The following is an 18,502-nucleotide window of genomic DNA, read 5'->3' on the forward strand; positions in this document are numbered from 1 at the left end:
TGCCATCTATCTCAATAGCATGCTGCTCTGGCCTTTCATTTGCAACTACCTATAGCCAAAATAAGTTTCTAGCATTTCTGTTTTGCAAGGAAATACGTGCAGTAGGAATTGTTAGACCAATGTATAGGTCTTGGTATGTTAGACTGATGTACTAAATCTCATCTGTGGCACTGTTGGTAATTTAACCTGTTCTTAAACCCGTGTTGACAAATGGTGAGGATAGAAACACTAATTACAGTTAATGTGATTGATATTTTAAACTTTCGGCTGTGTTCTCAACTTTCAGTATTGCTTGTGCTGACATCTTATTGACAAATCATCTAGTTAGAATAGTAATAATTTCTAATCATCTGCTATTTGTGGCAGTGTCTGTCAATTTTATTTTTTTAAGGAATCTGTGCACGTTAGACATACCTGAAAACAATGTTAGACATAAGACAAATTTCTGGGAATACAAAAGCAAAATCACTGCTCAGTTCTGTCTGGGAGTAACAAGTAGTCTCGTTCATAGTTATTATGTGCTGTGATGATCTTAGCGATGCAGGAAAGTATTTGTTTTTTAGCACATGCATTTTTGATTATTTAAAAGCGAACTCTGCATATTTTTTTTTGGTACCATAAGAAATTAAACTTGTAGTATTCAGAGAAAAATTGGAAATGAAAGATATTCTACCTCCCGCAGCAGCTATTGATTTTTATGCTATTGAGCAAATTGGCTGTTGTATACAAAATTGGCTGTTGTAAGAGGAGAGTTACTTGTATTGAAATACTAAGCAGGGAAGATCAAACCTATTATAAATAGTACTAAAAAAAAAAAAAAAAAAAAGAGAACAATTTAAAAAGCATATTCTTTTATACTAAGTTTCCAAAAATTTTATAGTTCACCAGAGCTTATTTTTATAGTTTCATCCATGTACATTTTTTCATTCTCATAACAATACAGTGGATTTTGATATGCTTTTAAATTTTTTTTGTAAGAAATGGATTCTGAGTATGTCACAAAGTATACATCCAAGCTGTTTTAAGATTACATGCATTATTGTTTCTAATAAAAATACTGTTAAGCTAGCAGGAGGCAAGCTGAAAATTCACCATTGCCTTCTTTATAATGCACATGTCCTAAGAAATGAATGGCACACTTTTGTCTGAGTTTTTAAGTGCATTTGCTCCCTACTGCCCAGTACAAAAGTATGTTTAGGTACTATTTTATTAACAAGCCACTTTCAAGCAGCAGTAATCTGTGTATGACTTAATCTTCCCTTGACCCATGACTGATGTTGAGGAAGTAAATTAACTTCTGACTTGACTAGACAGACTGTAGGCAGCTCCAGAATGTGTGTGGGCAAACATTTCTTGCAGCTGTTTATTCTTGCAGTGTTAACATGAAAGATCTCATGAACAGCTTCTACTCATTTTTAAAACTCAGATTTGATGTATTTTATATAAAATATTTGGAGTCAGATCTTTGAATGTATAAATACAAATATAATTATTCTGATATTGTCATTTGTTATAAATCTAACGAGGTAATGTCCTACTCATGTTAGTGATGCCATAAAGTCCAAAACAAATTCTTGAGCCATAGAATAACTGTTTAATTCTTCATCTTTTCTGTGTAATTCAATAGTTTTAGTTACAGATTTTTATGAATATTGGGTCTGAATTCAGTAAATTTCAGAAGCACCATTTTTTCATTACAAAACTAGAGTAGCTATTGTATAGCTATTTGTAGCTATTTAAAGACCCAACAATAAACAAGTGTCTTACTACCTTCAGTTAGAACTACTATATTTTAAATTAAGGAAAGAAACAGCTCTTCATGCAGTAGTTTTGACTGTTCTGTCATGTATTCAAGGCATGTTTGTATGTGCTGCGTAAGTTATCAAAGGGAATTCTGCAGCAGCGATGTTTTGTCATACGTCAATGTTGATTGTGCCTACCAGAGAAAGAGACAAATAATCTGAATGCTGTTGTCTGAACTGCAATTCAAGAATAAGGTTTGCATTTGAAGCACCAGTTATGCCTTAAGGGTTTATTCCACTAAAAAATAGAATGAGTAATACCAAGGCTAGTAGTCTCCTTTCAGAGAGCTAATCAGATAGTAGGACTATGAAAAGAGACTAGCAAAAGGAAAGAACAGTACCAGTGGTCTGAGAGTCAGTGTATAAGTAAGAGTACAAGAAAACACAGAAATAGGGTAGCCAGTAAAATTATTTTTATCTCAAAGGTGAATTCTCAAAAATTGATTGCAAGATATTTTTACATTAATGACTTTAAATGGAAAGAAAATGCAGTAAGATAATTTTGGAACAACAGTGCAGTCAGCACTGTTGTTTTAAGGAGACTTAAGCAGCACTGTCCTTTAAAGCAGACTTCATTTAAGGAACTTGACAGTTCCACATTACCCTTGTACCACAGCATAGTTAATTCCTCAACAGTAATAGTCTGAGGACTGCAAATGTTTGTATGGTATGCTGTAGAAGGAAATACTTCTGTTTATAAACTAGAGCTATGTAATCACTACTTGCACTTAAGTGTAGAATAGCATTTGAAGTTCTGATGTGATAACTTCTGTAAAACTTAATTTGGAGATACTTATATAGGCCACATAGGTTGCAGCCAACCATTTGTTTTAACCTAATGATGGATGGATTTTGTAGAAGCTAATTAATCACACTGGTCCTTGTCCCACCCCCCCACCCCCCAAAAATGTGTGGTTAGTATCTTTTGAGGAAGTGGTAAGATATAAAGCAGTCATTATAGAGAAACTAGACAAAAATTAAGTCCTTCGGTTTGACTGCAAAGTAATGAGGATGAAAAACACATGCAAATATATTACATGCAGTTGATGAATCTGAATTTAATAGATATTATGACTAGCAGGAAGCAGCAAAATCAGGCAAAGTCTTCCCTTCTTGCCTGAAGGGAAGGCAAATTGGAAAGCAAAGGTGATCTCAGCAAGAACATGGCCCTCACTGACCAGGACACAGTGCTACAGCATCTCAGAATGAGCAAAGCTAGGTGCAGTTGATAAAGTCTGTCAACAGTCCCAGACACAGCTAAGTGATAAAAGCCAGGTCCAGGGTCCATCCAGGGAGTCCAGTCAGGAGCAAAAGGAGCCAGAGACCAGTTTGAAGGCAAGCTACAATGTGTGTCTAAAGTCCATCCAGGCAACAGGGTAGAAACATGGTTGGAGCCATACTGCAGGTTTTGAGATTGAGGGATTGAGACAGGAGCCTAAATCAGGACTGGAGACTAGTACAGTTAATCCTGTCATTCAGGCAGGGAACGAAGACCCAGAGCTGAGCTTAAATGGAGCTTTTCGTGTTCATGGAGGTTGTGGCTGAAACTGACCGGAGTTACTACAGCCTGTTAGTGCCCTCAGGGCCTTGACACATGGTCTGGCAGCCTTGGTCTTCATGCTGTTAATGTTAGAGAACAAGCTGACTTGAAAACTCAGATCATAATTATTCTGGCATATAAGATGGCACCATTGGTTTTCTTCTCTACATATAACTCAGTAGGCAAAGAGTTATTGAAGTATCATCATAGAATCAGAATAGTTTGGGTTGGAAGGGACATTAAGATCACCCAGTTCCCACCCGCTGTGCCATGAGAGCTGACAAGAGCTGACAATAACAAATAACATGTTTTTTCCACTCCGAGGTGTGTGGAATAGATGAGTTAGAATTATTTCAATGAAGGAATAATATGTACAGGCAGAAGAAATAAAAATTGGCTGTGGTTAATTAAGCCATGTGGTATTGTGGAAAGTAGCAAAGGCAGATGATAATTGTGGAATATCGACAGTTCGAGGAGGAGTTGAGGACAATAGTTTGACTTCAGGAAGGAAATTGAAAAGTAAGGTGGCTGAGATGAGGTAAATTGGACAAAGCAAGGGTGAAATAAAATTATCCACAATGTTAACTAGATTATCCCATTGTCATCTAGAACAATTGCTGAGAGCATATAGTTCCGAAAGTGACCTTCTGTATGTCATGTTCCATGTGTGAGCCATTTGGCTGTGATGTTTATGAAGTACTACAAACGAAAATGAATAAACAGCTCTTGAATACATTTTTTTATAGCTACCCAACAGCTGAGACATACTAGCCACATAAATTCATTGACTTTCTGAACTGTTATAAATTGTAGTTTTGCATTAGCACTTCAAGGGATTGATTCTCTTTTCTCTACAGTTGAAATGTTTGGTGACATTAAAATAAGAAAGAACTTGCCTTAATTTGTATGCTATGTTTTGTAGATTGAGATTATCATAAGATTGTTAGAAAAGATTGTTAAAATATCTATTACATAAACCTGCATGCTCAGTCAAGTAGGAAGGCAAAATCAAGAGGACAGGGACCAAATACAAGACCACGCTATGCTGTACAACATTTTGAGTAAAGATTCTTGCATGTTTGCATTTTTTGTTTAGTTTTACATAATTCAAAGGCTCTTGTTCGAAATGCATAGGCTTCCCTAACACAGAGGTGGGTTGTGGAACATTAGTTTCATTCCTCACAGTTTTGGAATTAAACCCTTTGACTTTTGTTGTTCTTGCTATAAAGAGAGCACAGTTTTTAGTTACTGTCTCGTTATGTGAATGCCTGAATGTGTATGTGTGGGGAGAAATTTGACATTTAGTAAGCACAAACAAAGCAAATATGTCACCTGTGTGTATTTTGTGTTTACTCCCAACAGATTTTTTTCCCTCTTCCTTCTTAACTTTATTAGGTTTTCTAACTAGATAACATAAAATTCAATTGATAGTTGATCATAGGCTGTGCAGCATTTCTAGTATTATTTGTCTTTCAGATTTACCTACAGAAGGTTTACTGGTCCTCAGCAAGCTGCAATTTTCAAATTGTGATCTGCAATGAAATTTCTAAGATCAGGTGTTATTCTTCAGGCTAGCATGTAGTGGAATTGCTGATCAGCAACTGTACAGGTGGTAACAGCTTAGAGCTCCTCTGCCACCTGACAGCAGATGGACGTCTTATAAATGATATATTCTATTGTTGAAAAAGTAGTAGACAAAATCTCCTTTCTTTCCTAGTGAATTTTGTGATTTCTACTACAAAAAAAATACTTAATATTTTTGGGTCATTCTTAGCATGTAAATCTCCTCTGTCAGAAGTGTTTCCAGTCTTTTCACCACTGCTGGCTAGGATACTTTGAATTACGTGCATATAGGGATCTAGAAGCACTTGCATGACTTTGTTCTGAAGTTTATTTGCAAACAAAGACTGAGTTTACATCGTAGAGGTTTGAGAAAACAGTCTGGTATCAGCCTGGGGCTGGCTCAGAGCTGTTTCAGGACTCGGAGCCCTTGTTTGCCTGGGTGCTGATGTGAACTGGAGCTAGTGTGGATTTTTGCCCCAAATATTCCTCAGGTCAAGCAGTTTCCAATGTGTAAATGCTTGTGCCATCCATGTGCTACCTAGTTAATTCTGCCGTTTGGCAGTGCTCAGGAGCATGGTAGAGACATCTGTGTAACTGCAGGAATAGTTTGAGCCTGCCTCTGCTTTCTGTTAGGCTTCTGCTGAGCCACAGGAAGCCTGCACTGCTCCTGTGAGCCACAGGAAGGGCTGCATTGCTCTTTGCTGTGTTCGCTCACAGAACTGGCATTTGTCCTGGGGACCTCACTGCGGTGCCACAAGTGGCTGTAATGCTCTGGTCCTAGGGCAGTGTTGGGAACTGAAGCCGCACTTGCATAGTGCTGTGGTTCAGCTGGTGCCATGGCCAGTAGCATTTCTTTATCCATGCGGTAATTAAAGTAGAATCCTGAAGAACTAAAATCTGACTTGTTTTCTACTTAATAAAATATTTAGTGATTAGAAGTAGTACATTAATTCAGTTTCCAAAAGCAGACCAACTTAACATTTTGCTTTGGTAATACACACTAAGTTACAAACCACAACTTGAATGCTATAAGTTATTTTCTTGTTTATTCAGTACAATTAGGTGCCCAGTGTTTCTTTTCATAAATAGATTTTTCTAACAATAAATCACCATCAGTTCCTGCCGTGATCTCCAAACCCACACCAGAAATATATGTTTTTTCATATGACCTTCTATGTTCATGTTCTTATGCAGTATTTATATATTCCAATTCAGTTTTGGTCTTTTTTGGTACATAATATAGAAGTTTCAGTACTTTAGATTAAGTCAGTATTCCTTTCATTCATTCAGAAACTGAACTTGCAGTGTTTATAATTCAACATCATTTTGCAGGCAAAGTAAAAATTATGATGTGCCAGTATTGTTTGAAAATGTAGCTATACATGGGGAACTTGCTTCTCTTCCAAACCCAAAAGGTATTTGTGCGGGTTCATACTGCAAAATAGACCTTCATAGTCTCCACATGGACTGTTTGGCATTATAAACTATCCCATACTTTGTTTATGTTGGGATGTTACAATAACAAAAGTATCCTGGTAAAAAAATATCAGTGACTCTGATAAGGCATTGTCACTTCAATTACAGTATTATGGTAGTAAATTTACTACCAAGGAAGAATTATCCCACTGTATTTAAGTTCATCTCTCACAAGTTCAACTTTACAAGCTGTCTGTATAAAAATGCATTACACTGGGCCTGTATCTGACATGATGTAACAGGCAGTCATTAATGTCTGCATTTTACATGAACGGACATTATGCTAATTTGTTTTTAGTCTACTTAATTGTAGTGTGTGACTAGGTTGGATGCTGTGGAAGGTTCTGAGCTGACAGTTTTTCCATGTTATTGGTGAGAATTTCAAAGTTTTTAGGGTGGCTATATGCTGTGAAGCTTCCATTATTCCTTATAAATGCCTTAATATTAAAAAAAAAGTTGCTTTCTAAGAATGGTGATCTCATCAAAGGATTCAGTTCTGTTTCTACATATGCACATCTTCTGGTGCTCTGGTCATTCATTATCAGAATACTTAAAACTCCATTTAGACTTACTTCTTAGTGAGTGCCTTTATTTTTTATGAGGTGCATGAAGTTTTCTCTAGGACATTGTTTCATCTCTGTTGTGATCTGGTTACACGTGCCATGATATCTAATTTTCTTTAATATTATCTCCAACAGTTGACCAAAAGGGGGTGCTAATAGATCAAACAGTCAGATGTGTTGCATGAAGAGGTTAAGGAGCCTTTTTTTCCTGCAACAAATTCAATCTTAACTCCTAGATTAGTACAGGTAAATACAAGTTTTTGCATCTGGGTGTCATATATAACATGCTAGTAGCAGTGTTGCTTTTTGTGGAACGCAGATTCATGCGTTGAGAATATGGCTACTTGTCACCTTTTGCTAGGCTTGTGGGACTTCCTTGTGACACTTGGTGTCACACCTGGTGTTCTCTTCTGCAAGACTTCAATGTATTTTGCTGTATATGTGGTTAAATAAACAAAAGCATACAAGTGTTAAACATTAGTTGTTGGCAGATATTTGAGAACTTCAAATTTGGTAATTTTTACAAGTTGACTATAGATACCCAAATTTACCGAGAGAAATGTTTAAGCCAGATGCCTTAATTTTCTTCATCCAGATATCACAGAAGACTTCAGTTTTTGACTGGTTTCTCAGGTTCAACAGAACTGGTTAATTAATGCCATCAACAGAGCAGTGACCTCTTAATTGTTAGAAGGGAGGATAAGACATGTTCCTGAAAGCAAGGAACTCTGCTACCTCCTTATTCCATGGCAGGATAAGATGGTTGAGAGACTAAAACCTGACATATATTGTGATAAAGACTGAAGAACTTCAAATGGCATCGTTATGGACCTTTCCATTTGCATAGCTGAGATGCAGAACCTATTTGTGACTTCACTGACTGTGGGAGGGGAATAACCTCTTCTCACAGAAGACATGCATGTGGTTAAGTTGATCACAGAATTTGTTTTTCCAAAATAAGTGAAACTTACATAATTTTTTTGAATTCTGCAAATTCAAATTTTTACCAGTATTCGTCATTAATTCATTCATTGTTACTGAGCTAGTGTGTGAGTCTTTTTACAAGTATTTAACAAGAAGACCATTTAGCGTACTCTTTGCCAAGTTTCTATGTTTCTACTCTTTCTATTGAGTATAAAATAACTTTGAATTTACAGTGGAACTCTAAAACATTAAGTTGTAGCCATAACCCAGTCTGGATGTAATGTTCCAGCCTGTAATGCCATTCTCAAGAATAGTGCATTATGAAAGAAAAAGTGACCTTAGCTTTTTTAAAAAAAAAAAAAAAATCCGAACACCAAAACCCAGAAGTATTATTAACATGTATTGTTTTATACCAGATTTTAAAGCTGAGTTTATGCTGTGCTGGGCCAATATTAAACTCATGCTTTTTTAAAAAAAAAATAATAATAATAATAAAAAAAGTATTATAAATAGTTACTTTTTAAGGGAAACACAGAAAGTAATATCATAAAATGATAATAAATGATAGGATTAAATTATGATAATTTTGGAATTGATTACGCAGGATCATATAGATCGAGTTTAAGGAATTTAAATGCCCAATGCAATACTCTGGGGGTGGGATGGGAGAAAATACCACTTTTGTAATTGTAAACCAAATGACATTTTGAATTGTGGTGTTTTTTGTTTTTTGTTTTTTTTTTTTTTTGAGCAAAAGGACTTGCTATATTCCAAGTTAGTCATTTTTGTAGAAAGACAAATATACCTCGTTTGTGTGACAGACTAATGTGTAAAGAACAAAAAAGGTATCTTTCATTAAGACAATGGCTAGGAGATTTAAGAAAGTAACCTTGGGGAGAAGGGAGATGGTTCTAGATGCATCTTAACCAGCTGTATCCAGTCCTCTTTAATGGTAGAAATAAAAACTTCTTAGAGACTGGGAGACCTTGGTTTGCTACGATCCAAGAAGCTGCAGAGTTGATTAGCTGCATAATGAGCATGTGAGAAGGTAGCAGGAAGATTATAGAAGACGAGTGATTTTTTTAATAAAATATTAATTTTACTTCTAAGTCATTTTGAGTGTTTTTTTTTTTTTTTGTTTCTTTTGCTTTAAAAGACTAATTATTCTATTAAAAGTCAGTCACACCTCTGTTCCTGGCAAGGTCATGGGTCACATCCTCCTGGAAATTCTACTAAAGTACATGGAAAATAAGGAGGTGATTGGTGACAGCCAACACGGCTTCACTAAAGGCAGATCATGCCTGACAAATCTGGTGGCTTTCTGTGATGGTGTTACAGCACTGGAGGATGGGGGGAGAGCATCTGACATAATCTATAAGGACTTGTGCAAAGTATTTGACGCTGTCTTCCGTGATGTCCTTGGCTCTAAATGGGAGAGACATGGATTTGACAGATGGACAATGGTGGGTAAGGAATTGGCTGGATGGTTGCACTCAAAGAGTTGCAGTCAACAGCTCAATGTTCAGTAATGAGATTAGTAACGAGTGGTGTTCCTCAGGGGTTGGTATTGGAACCAGTGTTTTTTAGCATCTTTGTTGGTGACATGGACAGTGGGATAGAGTGCACCCTCAGCAAATTTGCCAGTGACACCAAGCTGTGTAGTGCAGTTGACACTCAGGAGGGAAGGGACAACATCCAGAGGGACCTGGGCAGGCTTAAGAGGTGGGCCTGTGCAAACCTCATGGAGTTTAATGAGGCCAAGTTCAAGGTCCTGGGTCAGGGCAATCACAACCACCAATATAGATTGGGTGGAGAATGGATTGTGAGCAGCCCTAAGGAGAAGGACCTGGGGGTGTTGGTTGATAAGAAGCTTGATATGAGCCGGCAATGTGTGCGTGCAGCCCAGAAAGCCAACTGCATCCTGGGCTACATCAAAAGCAGCATGGCCAACAAGGTGAGGGTGGTGATTCTTCCCCTCTGCTCTGCTCTCATGATACCCCACCTGGAGTCCTGTGTTTAGCTCTGGTGCCCCAGCACAAGAAGGACATGGAGTTGTTGGATCGAGTCCTGAGGGGGGGCATGAGGATGGTCTGAGGGCTTGAGCACCTTTCCTACAAAGACAGGCTGAGGGAGTTGTTTGTTCTTGTTGTTGTGGTGTTTTTTTTTTCAGCCTGGAGAAGAGAAGGCTCTGGGGAGGCCTTACAGTAGCCTTCCAGTACCTAAAAGGGGCCTACAGGAAAGCTGGGAAGGGACTCTTTGTCAGGGAGTGGTGTGATAGGACAGGGAATCATGGCTTTAAGTGAAAAGAGGGGAGATTTAGATTAGATATAAGGAAGATTTTTTATTATTATTATTATTTTTACTAAGAAAGTGGAACAGGTTGCCCAGAGAAGTTGTGGATGCCCCATCCCTAGAAGTGTTCAAGGCCAGGTTGGATGTGGCTTTGAGCAACATGGTTTAGTGGGAAGTGACTTTCTGCAGAGTTTCTGAACTTTAGAATTAAATTGTTGGTCTGTTTATTTTAAATACTTTGTTTATGGTAATGTTAAAACAGAGTTTGGCTTGTCACTGAATGGTAAAAAATGGGACTCTAAGATACCAACACGGGAAAAAAAAAAGCATAAGCAGTCAAGAAAGGCGTGATGTAACGTGAAGCCATATTGCTTAGAAAGAGAAAGGAAGAAAACAGATTACTGTTCCAGAGGTCAAAGAAAGGAGAATCGTGTGAGAATGGAACAGTAAAAAGTATATTTTATACTTTTGCAATTCGGTCTGTCACAAAATGCCACCTAAAGGTCCGTGGTGTATGTGGGCAGAGGCAAGTATTAATTGGGAATTTTGTGTGACTTACTTTATTGTTGGGGACAGAATAAAAGGTTGAAACAGAGTAGTCACCTAAGTGATTTAGATTTTATATTCATTTAATTTGAAGGTTAAATAAGTGTTGTCAAGATTAAGGGGAGATATGAGTGATGAAATGATATTTCTTGTCGTGGGAGTTTGAAAAGAGAAGATTGTGTGAAAGAGGTTTGTTTCATGGTTATCTCCTCAGTTAAGTTAGGACTTGAAGGTGCTCTAAGTTTGTGTCACTGGATGGGGAAGAGGTGTTGACTGCACTGGGTAGAGAGGTCTTGCAGAGGGATCTTGACCAATTGGAGGGCTGGGCAATCACCAATCAATGAAATTTTAACAAGAATACATGCCACATACTGTACCTGGGAAGACGCAAGCCTGGCCGTAGGTACAGACTGGGAGATGAGAGGCTGGAGAGCAGCTCTGTTGAAAGGGGTCTAGGTTGACAGCAAGGTGAACACAACCCTGGCAGCCAGGAGGGCCAGTCATACCCTAGGGTGCATCAGGCATAGCATGGCTAGCCAGTCAAGGGAATGGATTATCCCGCTCTGGTCAGTGCTGCTGCTGCCTCACCTCCAGCACTGTGTGCACTTTATGGCCCCACAATATAAAAAGGTCATTAGACTATTAGAGAGTATCCAAAGGAGGGCTACAAACATGGCAATGCGTCTACATGGCAAGATGTATGAGGAATGGCTGAGGTCCCTTGGTTTGCTCAGCCCCGAGCAGAGCAGGCTGAGGGGAGGCCTCATGGCGGCCTGCAGCTCCCTCACGAGGGGAGCGGAGGGGCAGGCGCTGAGCTCTGCTCTCTGGGGACAGCGACAGGACCCGAGGGAACGGCATGGAGCTGGGACAGGGGAGGGTCAGGCTGGGGGTTAGGGAAAGGTTCTGCACCCAGAGGGTGGTCGGGCACCGGGACAGGCTCCCCAGGGCAGTGGTCACAGCACTGAGCTGCTGGAGTTCAAGAAGTGTTTGGACAATGCTCTCAGACACGTGGTCTGATTTTTGGGTGGTCCTGTGCAGAGCCAGGAGTGGGACTTGATGATCCTTGTGGGTCTCCTTCAAGCTCAGGATATTCTGTGATTTTGTGATTAAGTGTCTGACACTAGGGACAAACATGCAATGCGTGAAACTTGTTGAAAATGAAACAAGTGCTCTGGGAATAAAGTAACGATTTCTATTAACTTTGAAATTGAAATTTCATGTGATCTGAAATATTACTAAGTTGCTGGTATAGGAAAGCTCCTGGGTACTTTCCTATGAGAGATGCAACAAATGGCAGTGTCAATAGTCTGCCACCATTAAAGCAAAGTTGGTATTTTATGTAGTCTTGCACGGAGAGACCTCCATGGACTCCATCTCCAGATTCTTAGTGTAGTCCAATTGCCCATTTTCAACCAGTTTTCAGACATGGAGTACTTACAGAAAGTTCCAACTCACTGTAATCTGGGGCTGGGCAGAAGTCTGCATATTTAAGGAAACGAGATTGCAAATTCCAGTGGCAAGTGAGCTTTTTCAAAAGTCGTGTAGTCAAGTGAAATGGCCTTTGAAAAATGATGAACAGGAGCAGAAATTGATGTAGGCTAGTAAACCTGTCTGTCTGATTTTGAAGAATAAGAGCTAAAACACCTTTAATCTGATGGGATTTTTACCAGTATCAGTTCTTTCCTGTTAACGTTTATTTTTTGCCGAAAAGGCAGAAATTTCCAAAATGAACAATCATCTGAATAATAAGGATGTCAGGTGATAAAACACTGAGTGGAAATAAGTTTGGAAGGGCATGGCATGAAATACATTAAATTTTGTTCAAGTTGCATCTATATTACAAGGATAACGTGTGATTCTGATCAGCCTAATTACTCCAGTCCTGGCTTACATAAACCCTTCACATGTTTATCAGACCTTTTCACAGAGAAAGGTTCTGAGAACTTCCTGATATATATCAGATTATTTTCTATCTGGAAAGGACCAATTTGATTGTATGGGTCAATATTCTTTGGCCGTATATTAAATAACATAGTGAATACCATATCACATGGTGTTCTAGATTAACCATGGAATACTATTTTGATACTAAAATTCCTGGGATGGAGGAAGAAACTTATTTTCCTGTCACAGTGTTTTGCCTTGTTTAATGTTGTGTGCTTTCAGCTGCTTCCCACTGGAACTCATGTAATACTCCTGTTCGAGAAACTTTTAGGATAACTTAATATTGGGCATGGTTTTGAAGAAGGACCATCTAAAAGCATCTTCATAGTATATTACAGTTATTGTTGTATCCTATTCACATGACATACTTGTTCAATATATGCAAATTAAAAATTTACAGCTGTGTTGTTCTCTGAAACAGAGCTTTTGAGCTAATAAAGTAGTTATGATTTAGATGTGAAATTCTTGCATTCCCTGGCTTCCGCCAAAACTACTATTTCAAAGTACCCTTGCAGGCAAATTTTGTCATTTCAAATAAGTGTCTGTCCATATCAGAAAGTTGGATGATTCTATAAACTTTGTGCTTTTCTTGACATGAAGGCTTTTTGTTGTTGCTATTTTCAAATCGAAGATAATTTAGTAGCATGTATTCTGTGTTAGAGGGTTAGAGGTATAGATGGGTGGGAATCTGTATTTGAAATATTACTGGACTGAACTTTTTTCCATTTGCATAGATCTGTAAGATTTTTGTGGCTTACTTGATAGTCATTGATTTTAAATTTCTTTCTGGTGTAGGTTTTACCTCCTCAAAACTTTACCATGCCAGTATTGTCTGAAAATTGAATGCTCATTTAGTAAATGTGTTAAATCCAGTACAGCTATTCTTTTGTTATGTGGAATTATGAGTGGCTTTTTCCAAGAGATCAACTTAGTATCTTCAAGTGTGGCACAGAGGGACACGGTTTAGAGATGGGACACAGATGTGGGGACACTGAAGGTCATGGTTTTGTGATAGGACTCAGTAGTTCTGGTTGATGGTTAAACTTGGTAATCTTGAAGGTCTTTTCCAATCTAGATCATTCTGTGTCTCTATGAGTCTATGAAGTGCATTTTCACCAGAATACACAAAAATTGGAGAGGGATTTAAGACTAGAAGATGTGGGTGGATGCCTGCATTATAGGCACTTTTCCACTGGCTACACCTTCCATGTTCTCATTGGCCTTGTAAAATGCTATGTAAAGCACACTGTTGTAATTCTTCAGGTTCTGAATGACTGCATGCAAGTTACCTCATCCCAATATGCCCTTCAAATTACTGAATGTGAAGTGTGTGTGTGGGGGGGGGGATGTTGTGGAGACACTTGCGGATGGTTTCCTCAGAAGAGGTAAATGTTACCAATATTGTTAAATTACTAGAAGTACAGTTGATAGCATCCCATGGACAAAATCTCAGAAGTTCATTTGCATTTGCAAAGATGTCTTGTTTCCCAAGTCTGGTAATCTGAAGAACAGTTGAAACTAAAGTGGCTTAGCCCCTCTTACTGTTCAGTTATTTGTATTCTTGCACTATTGTGCCTCATTTGTTTAAAGTGACCTTAATTAAATGTGAAGCACACTACTAGCACAGAGAATTGTGCTTTCTGGCTTGTTTCACTTGCTGTTGAGTTATTTTGCCAAAAGATGATTTACACTCAAAAGGCCTTATCCTGACATCAGTGACATAATGCAAATTGATGACAAATTTTGTTTCTCAATTCAGTGATGGGGGATTGGGTTCCATATTTCCATCTTCACTTTGCAGCTTTAGTAATTATGCAGAAAGATTAATCATATTTCTTGGAAGCTAATAAGCTGGTCTGTACTGATTCAGGAGTGCAGCAAAATAGTTGTGAGCTTTGCCCACTCAGAGATAAAAAATTGTATTTGAATTATTAGCTTAATGTTTTTGGGCTGTTTATTGTTTTTTCCTTAAAAAAAAAAAAAAAAAAAAAAGGTAATATTCTGTTGCTGAAGCCTAGAACTGGAGCTTTCCCATTACAAATAGGTTTAAGATTTTTTTCCTCTGATGCCATCATTTTAAGGATCAGAGTTCCAGAATGCTTGCAGCAGCCTTGTATTTTTCTGTCTGTTCGTGACAAACCAGCTACTGTACATTCATATAGAGCAGTACAGTCCTTGCCACTGGCAGTCTCTCTGTGACAGAGAGCCTGTAGGCTGACATAAAGTGCAGCCTGTTGTGAACTGCTAAGTGGGAGTCTGCCAAAAACTCAGCAGACAGAACTAATTGGGGAGAAAAAGGATTTTTGTGCCCTCATCTCTCCCTCTTCCATTTTTTTTACAAGACGGATATTGTTAAAGTAACTTGTTTATGTAAGATTTGTCTGCCTCTATTTTCTCATTGCATGAATCATTTTTTAACTTCAAGTCTTGCACCGCAGGTCACTGAGCACTTCCACATGGCGGCTGGCACAGAACCAAACTCGAGACACGCAACTCATCACAGTTGATGAAAAATTGGTAAGGGTTTTCTACTGCATACTGCTATGATACAGCCTTCAGGGTTATTTCTGCACAATAGGCATTCAGTATGGTATTCTCTGCTCTTCTAGGAAAGCCATACAAATGTGAAGTACAAAGCAAAAATCCTTCATACATTTTTAAAAAGGCAGCATTAGTAAAACAAGTATGTGAAGGAAATATGCCATTCCAAGTATTAAGCAATATAAAATGATGAGTACCTTGTTTATTATTGTATTGTGGTCAAGGACTAGTATGAGCTATAATTTATAACAAATTTGCTGTTTTTGAAATCTGGATATTTTTCTGTGTAGTGAAATCATACAGGATTTGCCAGCTTTCTAAAATTATCTTCATTAGGGCCCATATTACTAAAGAGAATGTGTAAAGAAGCATGCAAGGTTATTGTTACTATGTACATATACTCTAGCTTTTGAATATGCATGAAGGTTAGATTACAACTAGGAACAAATGCATAACATTCTTCTGCTAATCAGTAGCAGATCAGAAATTTGGCAATCTTTTCTTGTAAGTTCTTCCATAATGTGTGGTCTGTTACTCTAGATGCAACCTGACACTTATGTTTACATTATTCAATAGTATAATTTTTGTAAGACTTCTGGAGGGAATGCGTCACAGCAAAAGCATCCTTTTCATTGGTTTTCATACTGCTTTTGAATCTTCAGGAAAAAGAAAAAGTCCCATCATATGTATCAGACAGTTCTTATTTATCTGATCTCTTGTATCCCTGAAGCTATGTTAACTACTTACGAACAAGAGGAAATATTTGGGATTTGTATTTATAAATTGAACATTTGTAATGATAATTATGATTGGAGACAGGTCAACTTTAACAGATTATTAGGAAAAAACGCTCCTATTATAGCAATTCTTTAGGGCTTTTATTTCTATTATTTCATCTGTTTTCTAATACAGATGTAGAGAGATTTTTTTTACCTGCCTGTGCATTCAGCTTTTTTATATACTTTTTTTTTTTTTTCTAATTTAAAAATTAGTAACATCATGTCAGGTTCACAAATAAGGGAAGAAAAATAATACTGTATTTCAGTGAGGGTGTTTATTTGCTTACCTAATTTCATAATTTGGGATTCAGGAAATTTCATTTAATGTACAAGAGTTCATGAGTCACTACGTAAATAAGATGCACCAAGTCAATAGACCTGCATTTTCCTAAACATATTATGAGTTGTGTTTGTTTATTGTAGCACTGTTCTTTAATATTCAAAAAATATCTAAATAGCATTTTTATAATGGCTGACTTCACAGCGTCACATTTTGCTAATGTAACCTCAGGTGATGGATAGATACATAGGTCTGAAAGAGACTGCAGTGCAAAACAAATACTCTTCTATCTTCCATTTTGTATTTAAATGTACATTATCCTAAGTCAGGGTTTTTCATTCCCCTGTCTGTCTAACTATGAGAGTTTATCCTTTCAGTTGAGTTAGTGATACTGATTTGAAATACAACTGTGCTGTTATCTCAGTGCTGGTGCAAATGAATCGTAAATGAGGTGGCTATTCCTAATGTCATTATGTGTGCTAATCAAGTTGAAGGCACTCTTAACATAGTTGTTTCTTTTTTTTTCAGATCTGATACTAGCAGCCATTGAATCATTTTGCTCAATACTACTGTTTGCTTGTTGGCTTTTGGTACATATAAACTAAATGATATTTTTGTCCTCAGTTCTTTCTAGCATTAAGTTAAATGTCAGACTGAGTAGTATTTTCCTACAGTACTGTGCACGTAGGCACGCCTTCTAGATGCACAAATCCTTTTCCCCAGACTTTTTTGGGGGCCTGAAACAAAATGATGTCAAATGAAAATAACATTTATAAGGTTTAATTTAGGTATACTCTGACATCACCTTACAGGTGGCTTTTCTGTGCACATCAGAAAAGAGCAGCAAAAACAGGTGGAAAATGGGTTGGGTTATCCATTTGCTGTATTCCTTTTGTAACTCTTATTTTGAAACTGAACTCCTCTATGAGTAGATGCTTGCAAGGTTAATATAGAGTAACACCATGGTTATTAAAAGTCTAATTGCCTGTTGTAATTAAGTTCCCAGTACTTCTGTGGGCCTTGTATTCCTACATGTGCGTACACTTGCTAGAACTTGATCAATGTGGATTCCTTTGAATTACTTAGAGTCCTGTTTGAATCTGAAAGTACTAAAACTTTCCTTGTTTTGGTAAACACAAATGAAATAGGAGCAGGGAAGAGTATCATAACACTGAATTATTAAGCAGTAGTCAGTTGCCTTCTTGCTGCAGCCCAGCATGTGTTGAATACAACAGAAAAATGAGCTCTAATGAAATAGTGAAAAATGAATGTGGTTAAATGCTATATTGTGGATATCAGAAGAAAGTGGGACTTTTAAATGTAAAAGGAGTTAAATGTTCTGCTTATATATATATTAGTTATATATATCTAATCCAAAAAATGATGTTTTTGTCACAATTATTAGTTGTTTTCTGTGAATGCTGAGTAAAATATATTTTATGGACAGTTAAATCCAAAGAAAGTAATACAAGTTGAACAAAGCTATACAAAAGTACAGTTCTTGCATCATATTTTGAATCTCTGGCCACCGATTAGTTCATATTCCAAGAGTCTGGACAAATAGCTGGGTGAAAAGTAGTCTCTCAAGACCCTGTTTGTGTTACGAAATTTGGGCTATAGAGGACAAAGGCTGCTGGCAGCAAATCTCCCTCAGGTAATGTTACAAACAGCTTAACTGTGTGTATGGAGTAACTTAATGTCAATTATCATGACATCAGGCTTTGGTGGTTTTGCGTAAAATTGGGATTTAAACTGTTCAAAATTACCATGATTTGTTTCAGTCATTATAATTACGGAGCATCAGTCCTATTGGTTTTAGCTAGAAGTCCAGCACGTGTGCTTTAAGCAGGCTGCTTGTCAGCACAGGTGGCACTGCATTGTGGTTGTCTAGCATGGAGTTTGCAGAAGCTAGACACAGTCATGGAAGTAGCTGTCTGTACAGGGAAGGTGCCATACCAAATTCCCCCCAGATATTTGCTACTAAAATAATTTTTCTGTAATGGTTAAGTGACACCAGTATTGCAAGAGTATTTCAAAATTAGGGTAAGTGGCAGAAGATATCTTATGCATCTCAAAAGTAGGATACTCCACCAGTAACATACATGCAGTGACTCAAAGCAAAAATGAATGCAAGCACAGTTGTAGAGTTTGGTCACTGGGGAGATGCTAGAAACATTGTGGAACAGTGGTTAAGGATTAGCTATTAGTTGCAGCCATCTCACAGATGTTTTTATTCTGCATTAGGTCAAGAT

The 18,502-nt window shown here is 37.6% G+C and overlaps 1 protein-coding gene across 1 annotated transcript in view; it reads left to right on the forward strand.

The window, feature by feature from the left end:
- The window catches only part of NDUFS4 (NADH:ubiquinone oxidoreductase subunit S4), a 47,544-nt gene that overhangs the window by 7,890 nt on the left and 21,152 nt on the right, over nt 1-18,502 (forward strand). Inside the window, exon 2 of the mRNA XM_035309827.1 lies at nt 15,089-15,167. Within this exon, the coding sequence (XP_035165718.1) occupies nt 15,089-15,167 (79 nt within the window). The remainder of the gene's footprint in view (nt 1-15,088; nt 15,168-18,502) is intronic.

The sequence above is a fragment of the Oxyura jamaicensis genome, chromosome Z (genome assembly GCF_011077185.1).
Source record: "Oxyura jamaicensis isolate SHBP4307 breed ruddy duck chromosome Z, BPBGC_Ojam_1.0, whole genome shotgun sequence".
In the NCBI taxonomy this organism is placed as follows: Eukaryota; Metazoa; Chordata; class Aves; order Anseriformes; family Anatidae; genus Oxyura; species Oxyura jamaicensis.